At 38.7% G+C, this 11,264-nt stretch overlaps 1 protein-coding gene across 1 annotated transcript in view; it reads left to right on the forward strand.

Annotated features, from left to right (window-relative positions):
* LOC143283475 (neuromedin-U receptor 2-like) overlaps positions 1 to 10,873 on the forward strand; it is a 50,738-nt gene extending 39,865 nt beyond the window's left edge. Inside the window, exons 5-6 of the mRNA XM_076589715.1 lie at positions 1 to 233; positions 10,775 to 10,873. The exon at positions 1 to 233 is cut by the window's left edge and continues 55 nt beyond it. Of these exons, the coding sequence (XP_076445830.1) occupies positions 1 to 233; positions 10,775 to 10,873 (332 nt within the window). The remainder of the gene's footprint in view (positions 234 to 10,774) is intronic.
* The last annotated feature ends 391 nt before the right edge of the window (positions 10,874 to 11,264 follow it).

The raw sequence follows: 11,264 nt of genomic DNA on the forward strand, positions 1-11,264 counted from the left end.
GCCGCTTGCTGGCCTTGTGCCGGCACCGGAAGTGCTCGTGTCGGCGAGCGGCGGGTCTGCCCGGCGGGCCGCGGTGGGCGGGGGACAGGTCAGGGGACTTCACCGGGGACGAGAGGAGGGTGGTGACGTCATACCCAGACGTCAACCCGCACAGACTGAGGCGGAACTTTCGGGGATACTGTCACGACGACGCGGCTGACTACGACCAGTTTGATCAGCTGGAGGAGGAGGGCGTGAGAGATGTGTGTGTCTTGTGACCACGATAATGACGGTGGGTGTGGGGTGGGGCGGTGAGGGCGTGGGGGTAGCTCCCTAGAGTTCGCCTTGCAGTTCCAGGGTCATGCTAGGCGTGCGTCATGGGCGTCATGACCTTCACCTTCTGTTCATGATGACCTTCACCTTCCGTTCACGGTCATATCAGGCCGTTAGCGGGTTACAGTGATGTGTTGCAGTGAAGAGGTCGTGACATAATGGCCGTGTTTACGTTTTGTGTTTCAAAGTGACGTGCTTTTAGCACACTGCCATTGTTATTATTCTTATCATTGTTATTACTGTTTGTATTTGTTGTACAAATACAAATGTTTGCATTTGTATTTGCATTTGTATTTCTTTTTATCACAATAGATTTTATCATTATTATATTATCTTTCATTTTTTAGATTATTATTATTATTTGTTATTATCATTATCATCATCATCATCATTATTGTTATCATTATTATTATCATTATCATCATCATCAAGTACAAAATGCTATTGTATGACGCGGAAAGGATATCACATGATGTTTCCAGTTCTGTGATCAGAAATCACCAAGCCAAAATACGATGGACGTTTTGCGATCATGGAAACGATAACGGTTTGTAATTTGTGATACAAACCTTTAACGCATAATCCGTTCTATGCTCAAAAAGGATTGTATGTTTTTGTTTGTTCATCACAGTGTGATCAAAAGCACTGTGTGACTTCTACGGGCGTTGTAAAATGTGTGTGTGTGTGTATGCGTGTGTGTGTGTGTGTGTGTGTGTGTTCATCAAAGTGTGTTGGTCAGGACGCACGTGTCATCTGTCAGTTTTGGTCATCAGGTGACGTCACTGAAGGTACTGTGATCCACGTCAGGTCTCCAGGATCGACATCAGCATGTTGTTCTTAGCGTTGTGCGTCCTGCTGGCATCAGCGTCACATCCATCAGAGGACAGCGTGCTTGATATTGTTGGTCATTCATGCCACGGTCAGAACTTCACATCTTCAGTTTTTCATTGTCATTAATGTCAGGACATCATATTTTCAGTTCTGTCAATAGTGTCACGGTCATGACATCATATTTTCTTTTTCAATTGTCATTAGTGTTACGGTGATGAAAAATTTTCAGTTTTAATTGTCATTAGTGCCACGGTCAGAACTTCACATTTTCAGTTTTGATTGTCATTAGTGTCACTGTCAGGACATCACAATTTCAGCTTTAATTATCATTAGTTTCACGGTCAGGACATCACATTTTCAATTTTAATTGTCATTAGTGTCACTGTAAGGACATCACATTTTCAGTTTTAATTGTCATTAGTGTCACGGGCAGGACATCGCATTTTCAGTTTTAATTGTCATTAGCGTCACGGGCAGGACATCACATTTTCAGTTTTATTTGTCATTAGTGTCACTGTCAGGACATCATATTTTCAGTTTTAATTGTCGTTAGTGCCACGTTCAGAACGTCATATTTACAGTTTTAATTGTCATTCGTGTTAGTACATCCTATTTTCAGTTTTGATTGTCATTAGTGTCACTGTCAGGACATCGCATTTTCTGTTTTAATTGTCATTTGTGTCACGGTCAGGACATCACAATGTAAGTTTTAATTGTCATTAATGTCATGGTCAGGCCATCACAATTTCAGTTTTATTTGTCATTAGTGTCACTGTCAGGACGTCATATTTTCAGTTTTAATTGTCATTCGTGTCACGGTCAGGACATCACAATTTCAGTTTTATTTGTTTTTTGTGTCACTGCCAGGACATCAGATTTTCAGTTTTAATTGTCATTAATGTTAGAACATCATATTTTCAGTTTTGATTGTCATTAGTCTCACTGTCAGGACATCGCATTTTCAGTTTTAATTGTCATTTGTGTCACGCTCAGGACATCGCATTTTCAGTCTTAATTGTATTTAGTGTCACGGTCAGGACATTATATTTTCAGTTTCAATTGTCATTAGTGTCAGAACATCATATATTCAGTTCTAATTGTCATTAGTGTCACGTTGAGGACATAGCATTTTCTGTTTTAATTGTCATTAGTGTCACGGTGAGGACATCATCATTTCAGTTTTGTCATTAGTGGTCTTTGTGAAGACATATTTCATCTTTAAATCCCATTAGTGTCACGGTCAGAACACCACATCTTAAAGTTTGAACTGTCAGTGTCACGATGAGGTCATAATTTTAGCTTTGATTGTCATCAGTGTCACGGTCATAACATTATATTTTCAGTTGTCATTAGTGGCACGGTCAGGACATCATATTTTCAGTCTAAATTGTCATTAGTGTCACGGTCGCAACAATACACTTTCAGTTCTGTGATCAAAGTGACATCACCTGGAGCTGATCATAACACTGTGAGGAAATATGACGTATCCAGGAGTCTGTTTCATCGTCATTTATATGTCCAGGGTGACGTAAACCGGGACGTTTTGGGCATGTTTAATTTCGTGACCAGGAAGAGGTGACCAGGACATCATGACGATTTCTTTGTTTGTTGATCAGTATGATGTCACCATATCATGAAATTCCAACTCGTGTGATGACTGTCAGGAGTCAGTGGCATTATAACGTAATAAAACGTTCTGACACAGTGACGCCGCGTTTTTGTGACGATGAAGATAATGATGACTGTTGATGCCACTGATATTGTGGGTGGGTATTTGAACTAAAGAAACAGAGACAGAGAAAGACGCTTTGACGCTTTGACATTTTTATTGTCATTACCTGTAAGGGTCTATTGACAAGGGGGTGACGGGGATTAATTCTTAAATCCCTTAAGTGCAAAGCAACATTCTGCTCAACAACATTTCATCAACAAATAAACCCCACCCCCACCCCCCAAAAAGAGAGAGAGAGAGAGAGAGAGAGAGAGAGTGGGGGGAAGGGTAGCCTGTGGCTGTGGGAGGGGGGTGAGGTAGTGAATGGTATGGTCGTGCTGATGTTCTCTTCTCCTGGATCCGCTTTTCCTTGTGCTGACGTCAGTGCTACTGCTGACGTCATGCTGCTGCTCATCTCTCGGATTCTCTTTGTCTCTGTCCGTCTCTGTATGTATGCATGCATCTATGTATGCATCTCTCTCTCTCTCTCTCTCTCTCTCTCTCTGTCATTGTAGGACATGTAAAATTTCCCACCACTGCCAGGGAGTTACAGGAGAATCAGAGTTTCAGCGAAAACGTCGCCCAATTAGTAATAATAGATGTTCCGGAGATCCTGTTCTGAACAACTATGGACGATTGTTGTTGAACACGTGTACCACACTTGACTTGTGAACAAGTGATGGAATGTGTCACGGTGACCAAAATGGTTGCTACACTTATATATCGGATAGTGGATGCAGTGTGAATGATTATTTCACTATGTCTTGTGATATGATTGCATTGTTATGTGATCCATGTACGTTGTGTGTGTCTAACGGAACTGAATTCGATCACACGCATGTGGAACTCCGTTTCGCAGGCTGTGGTTATGAATTGAAAAACACAGAGTTTTGAAATGGTTTTGTTTTATAAAAAAAAAAAAATGTGTGTGGAGTGACGACTTGGCTGATGAATACAGTCATAACGTATGCTCATAAAATTTCAAGGAAAAAAACAACTTAGCAATTAGTCTTTGATATAAACCAAGCATTAAGCGTTTTTGATGAATGTATCAAGGATGCTGCAAAGCAGATGAAGATGCAAATAAGTACCAGAAACAAGTTAAAACTAATAGACTGGTTTGATGCATAATGTTGCAGCGCTAGAAAAAAAATGATCGCAGGTTATTTAATAAATTTAGACGTACTCTGGATGTTGATGATCCTCATTGTTTTTATAAGGCCAGACGGTAATGTAAACATTTGCAAAAGAGAAAGCTAAAACAGTTTACTGATAGATTGTTGACATAATTAATTGCTTCCATCAGAAGTCAGATTTTTTTTTAACAATGTTCGTAAAATGGCTCTTTATAGAGAACAGCCAGTAACACCATTACTGATGATGTTTGTTTGAATACTTTAAAACTTTTCTTCCAAAAGATGGTGTTTCTGATAACGTACTGCAATGGGAACAAGATGAAGAGGAAGAAGCTTATTCAAATCGTCCAATCTCAGTAGAAGAAGTGATGTTTACAATTAGAAAAAAATAAAAACCGTAACGCTGCACGACCTGATACCATAATTGGAGAACTGTTGAAATATGCCATTGAATCTGACTTGATTTTGAATATCTTTGTAACTTTCAACTCGTTATTTGACAAAGGAATTTATTCTGAAAAATGGATCGAATCTATCGTACTACCACTGTATAAAAAGGACAATGTGAACAATCCGAATAACCATTGAGGAATTTCTCCTTGTGATGCAAATAGTAAGTTGTATAGTACAGTAAATAAATCAGAAGCTTCAAGATATTCAATGGATAGAAGAAAACAGTATTGTAGGCGAATGCCAGGCAGGATTTAAACACAACTATTTAACTGTTGATCAAAAGTTTACTTTGATGGCCTTTATTCATAAACAGTTCTTTACATCGTAAATTTTATGTGGCTTTTATAGATTTTGAGAAAGCCTTCTATTCCATAAACAGAACAATTATATGGCAATTCTTTAAAAAATTGGTGTTCGTGGAAGGTTGTTGAAATGTATTTTGAGTATTGTATGCGTGTGTAAAAGCAAGGGTTAGATGCGGGAGGGGGGGGGGGGGATGACTGATTATATTCAATGCACTTCCGGCGTGAAACAAGGTAATGTATACAGCCCTGTCCTATTTTATCTCTCTCTCTCTCTCTCTCTCTCTTTTTTTTTTTTTTTTTTAATCAATGAACCATCTTCAGAAATTATCAGAAACAGAAAACATGGTGCACAATTTAACGGTGATATTCTAGATTTATTCATTCTCCTCTTAGCTGATGATATTGTGTTGATGTCTGATCGGTTTACAAACACTATTGAATAGTCTATCTAGAGCTGCAAAATCACTTCAGTTGAAAGTAAATATATCAAAAAGTAACAAAACTGCATTCAGAAAAGGTGGATATTTAGGAATTAAAGAAAAATGGACTTAAATTGGAATAACGATGCCTGTAGTGAATGTGTATAAATATTTAGAAATATATTTTCAGCAAAATTGAGTTTCACGGTTGCATGTAAAGATCTTGCAAGAAGAGCCAAATACGCATTTGTATTGTACAAAAACTGTCAAATTCAGAAAATGTCTTTTTATCTATTTGTGAAACTGATTCCTAGGTACAACCTATTGCAAAACACGGAGCAGAGATTTGGGGACTCTGTAATGCTGCAATTTGCGCAAGGACATTCATTTATTTGCATTGAAAAGGTTTATGGTGGTTACCATGAAACGCCTGACGATTTAATTTACGGGGAGACAAATGAATATCTGATACACCTGAATTCCGTAGGAAGACGTGTTCGCTATTGATTGAAAATAACACAAATGGAAGATTCAGTGTTGCCGAAAAAAAGCATATAATATGTTATATGATTTAGACTCTGGGGCAAGGTAAACTGGATGTCAAAGGTTAGGGCTAAATTACATTAACTGGGATTTGGTTATGTTTGATGGCAGCAGGGGTAAGCGATATAAATGGATTAATTTAGCACACTCCGAACAAGATTAATTGACTGTATGTGACAAGAATGGTCATATCATGTTCAAGACAGCTATCGATTTGAGTTTTACAGACAGTTCATTACTAAGCATTCTATTCCAACTTATCTGCCCATTAAAATATATAATCATTTAAGATATATCACAACCACGTTCAGATTAGGAATTCCGACTTCTTCATTATCGTTTTTGAAAGTCAAAAGTCTCTGATCTTATTTGTCCCTTATGCAGACCTGCTGAAGAAACTGGCCTTCACTTTGTGTTGTGTTAACAGCCCTGCTTTCAATGACCTTAGGCATAAGTTAATTCCACAAAACAACATTATAAGCACCCTACTTTATTTCTACTTGCCATGCTTATGTCATCAACTAGCGAAACCTATTAAAAAAAAACATTTTGCTATTTACTTATCGATCTAAAGCTTTTCAGTTGTGCATCATCCAGTTTGTAGATTATCATTTGCAGTGTATCATTTATTGTTGTCATTGGGAAGATTTTGATTTGGAATGTTGGTTCACTTCACGAGGTCCATGACCTTTATTGAATAAACTATCCGTATCCGCATCCGTATCTCTATCTCTCTGTCTCTCTATATATGTATAACACACACACACACACACACACACACACACACACACATATATATATATATATATATATATATATATTGACAGACAATAGGAATGGGGGGGGGGGGGGGGTTGAGAGAGTGTGAGTGTGTGTGAGACAGACAGACAGACATTTTTTGATTGACATTGGCCCAAATACAGCCCTTATGTCAAAAGGGGTGCAATTCTCGGTTGCCAGCATCAAATATATTGAATGAAGAACAAAACAAAACAAAAACAACCGAACAAATAAAGCAAAACTAGTCAACAAAAATAATTGAAAATCCCAAGTTCTTTAAACATACACAGGTTTATGTATCCATCACAAACATCCTCAACTGCACTCCACCACCTCTGTCACCCACTTCTGCCTCTTCGTTAACAAGAACAAAAACGACAACATGAAACGAACAGTTAATATTCATGGTGCCAATAAGTGAATATATATATATATGTGTGTGTGTGTGTGTGTGTGCAGAGAGATACAAGCAGGCAGAACAGACAGAAAGAGGAATGGAGAGAGAGAGAGAGAGACAAAGAGAGAGAGAGAGAAAGGAGGAAGAGAGACAGGAGAGAGAAAGGGAAAGAAAGATGGAGAGGGAGAGAAAGGTGGGGAAGTATCAAGAGAGAGAGAGAGAGGGGGGAGAGAGGGAGATATGAGAGAGAAAGGGGGATGGAGAGAGAGAGGCGAGGGAATAGTCAAAACAAAACGAGAGAGAGAGAGAGAATAAAAAATATTTTAATTACATTGGCGAAAGGCCATAGATCGTATTGGGGTGAAGGATATGGATCAGTCTCACTGCAGACCACGTCTGTTTAAGTCAAATAAATCAAAACCTGGTCTTCAAATGTAATTAACAAAACAGAAAACAAAACAAAAAAGTTAATGATTTACATCTTCGTTTGTATTTTTGTTCACCGAGATCTTCTTGTTCTTCACCTCAAAAATGTCTCGTCTACACATGGTTTAGCGGGCTGGTCAGTCCTTGATCGCGCGCACACACACACACACACACACACACACACACACACATATATATATATATATATATATATATATATATATACATGCACGCACATGAACACACACACGCACGCGCACGCGCGCGCGAATTGACTAAATAAAGAATGATCTGATTCTATAGAGACGTTATATCATCCACATCAGAGAAAATCAATACTCCATAAAATGTATAACGCTTTGTACAAATTGTGTTAAGAAATAGTATTCTCATTTTACCATAATCGTAACCGTGTTATAAACATTTTGACTGATACAGGATTACTACACCATGTCGTAACCGTGTTATAAACATTCTGACTGATACAGGATTGCTATACTTCACCATAATCGTAACCGTGTTCTAAACATTTTGATTGATGCAGGATTACTACTCTTCACCATAATCGTAACCGTGTTATAAACATTTTGATTGATACAGGATTACTACTCTTCACCATAATCGTAACCGTGTTATAAACATTTTGATTGATACAGGATTACTACTCTTCACCATAATCGTAACCGTGTTCTAAACATTTTGACTGATACAAGATTACTACACTTCACCATAATCGTAACCGTGTTATAAACATTTTGACTGATACAGGATTGCTACACTTCACCATAATCGTAATGGTGTTATAAACATTTTGACCGATACAGGATTCGACTGTGTCTGTGAATTGCAATTATTTGTAAATAAAATGGTTATGCCGATAAATCAGACAGACAAGAATTGCAAGACATATATTTGAATTGGCGTGATTCACTATCGCATAGCAGTACATGTTTATTTTATATTATAAAAACAACAACAACAACAACAAAACAAACAAAAACAAAAAAACTTAATTTGGAAATGAGAAATATATTTTCACCACCATCACAACATTACACGAGAAAAGCACATTTGCCGTAACTAAGATATGGTTGTAATTGGAGATGAATTTCATCTTTATAATTCCATGAAATTTGATGATCTTAGAGTTTATCCCCAATAAGTACAGGAAACCAACACATTTATCTAATTTTTGTAATATATTCAAAGGGAGATGGGGTGGGGGGGGGGGGGGGGTATCTTCAAAGTCATGCAAATTCACGAAGGGAAAATTGATATGTGTCAAGATCAATTTTTTACAAGTTTTTCATCGATTTAATTTGTTAGGATGACTTAACTCTCTCCATACGAACGGCGAAAGAGGCGACGTTAACAGCGTTTCACCCCAGTTACCATCATCAAAATATTGCAAGCGGAAGGCTCTTATACTGAATAGGTGAATGTTGACAAAGAATACCACAATTCTGACGACGGAAGCTAAAGGTTGGGTCATTCAGACACCCCCTGGACATCCGAAGGGTCTGTGTAGAGGAGAAGAGAGGACTGGCCGTACTGAGTGAGTTAAGAATGTTTTCTTTTTCACTGCTTGCTAAATCACCAAACCGATTTGCTTAGTTGAATTTTAATGGGTTATATACATCTAAAGTAATGCTTATGTTGCTCATGTCCATCCTCTGTGCCCAAGCAGGGGTCAAAGGATTACATCTTCTTGGTTCTTGATTCGTGTGTGTGGTGTGTGTGTGTGTGTGTGTGTGTTTGTGAGCGTCTTGTGATCATCATTGTGTGTGTGTGTGTGTTTGTGAGCGTCTGTGTGTGTGTGTGTGTGCGCGCGCGCGCGCGCGTGTGTGTGTGTGTGTGTATTGTAGGTTAGGGTAAATGTCTAATTAAACGTCGATAGAACTGGGAAACAAAGACAGAATAAGAACTAATAAAACAATCAATGAATAAAGGAACAAAGAGAGAGAGAGAAAAAAAACAACAACAACCCAAAAAGGGTGGATGAACAAACGAGAGTGCAGGCAAACAGCGCACTGTGTGTTTTTGTCCGGGTTCATTATCTTCACGTCAGGGCCTCTGGTTCCCTGCAGCGTGGTGTGCCGCCAGAAACAGGCAGATGGTAGATCCCACACACACACACTGTGTGTGTGTGTGTGTGTGTGTGTGTGTGTGTTCGTTCTTTAGTTTAGCGTCTTTTCACTATTAGTGATAAAAGACAATTAAAAAAAATAATGATAAAATAATAAAAATGAAAAAAGTGGGGTCGGGTGGGGAGAGGGGAAAGAGAAGTCAAGATAATACAGAAAAGGTAGAAAACTACTAAGAAATGCATAACTAACATGAAATTAGCGTTAACAATAGCAATTCAATAATGATGATGATAACTAAAACCATTAACATAATTATGAAGTACATCAAAGAAGTGTAGAAATAGGGCTATGAAATAATGCCTTTGAAAGTTCTACTAAAAGAACCTCGTTAGAAATAACTTCCCCCAAATCATCTGTAGAATAGTTACTCTCTGTGAAATACTTGGGCAAGAAGATACGTAACTGCTGACATTGAAACAAACTATGATGCAAGCCGAACTGCTTACCACAAATGCACATAATATTTTTACTATATTTTGTCTTCAGCGCGTCAAGTTTTATACGGAAGAAAGTAGAGGTTATTAATTTTGTTTAGCAAGTGTGCGTGCGTGCGTGCTTGTGTGTGTGTGTGTGTGTGTGTGTGTGTGTGTTGGTGCTCATGTACGTTTATGTGTATTTGATCGTGCTTTCATATCTGTGAAACTGCATGTTTGTTGCATATCTGTTATGCATGTGTGTGTGTATGTGTGAACGTGTGTCTGCATATTTTACATTTATTTGTTTATTTAACATCATTTTGTGTGTGTGTGTGTGTGTGTGTGTGCGTGCGTGCGTGCGTGCGTGTCTTAATTTTAATTCCTGCTCACTGCTGGTGAACATTGTTTGCTTTGTTTCTCACTGATGCATATTTGATAAAGTATTCGACTTTTGACGTGAACGAAATTCCATAGAAGAGTGAAAGAGGAGAGGAAGAGAGAGGGATAGACACACACACACACAGAGAAAGAGAGCAAGGACAGACGGAGACAGGCAGCGAGACACACAGAGACAACGGCACAGAGAGAGACGGTGACAGACAGATACATACACGAGGGGGCAGAGTTAGAGAGAGAGTTAGAGACATAAAAATAAGAAGAAAAAAAAAAGAGAGTCGTACTCCACGGTCACGCATCATTCCATTCACTCGGAAGGCGCAAAACTTGTTATAACGTTCACTCTTTATAATTCTTACTCAGTATATCAAAATATTCAAGATCATTCCAGGCACACACACACACATTCTCTCAGAAAACTAAATCTTGAAATAAATCATATTGTTAAAGATTGGCATTTATCCAATTGTTATCTATGCTCCTCTTTTGGCCGTCCCTCTAGGTGGCTAAGATTTCCGACAGGACCCTCCTGGTCCAGTTTCCTTCAGACCACAGCAAGTGGCACCATTCCCAACTGGACCGCTCCAGCCTCAGTTATTGAACAAGCAGCTTTAGGGACCTCCTACAGACCCAGGGGCAGGTAGTAACCGCTGAGGTTCCACCTGAAACGCTCAGCACCCTTCCGCAAACCGCCTTTCCCATCTCTTAAGAGAGGAGTAGTCTCAAACAGAGTCCACACGAATGGAAATCTTGGCAGACTACAAAAAATATACAGATTTGTACTCACCAGGATTTCGGTTTCCTTTAACATACTGTGTCACTATATCCCCATTTCATCCCCTCCACTCCTCTGTGTGACTGACGGAGTGAACATCCGCGCCTTGTGAACACTACTCATTCTGTCTCGAGGGGAAAAAATGTGGATTCTACCACCGTGTCTACAAACGATCCTTGAAAATAGTAAATCGAACTTTAAAAAAAACAAACAACAT

The sequence above is a fragment of the Babylonia areolata genome, chromosome 6 (assembly GCF_041734735.1).
Source record: "Babylonia areolata isolate BAREFJ2019XMU chromosome 6, ASM4173473v1, whole genome shotgun sequence".
Lineage (NCBI taxonomy): Eukaryota > Metazoa > Mollusca > Gastropoda > Neogastropoda > Buccinidae > Babylonia > Babylonia areolata.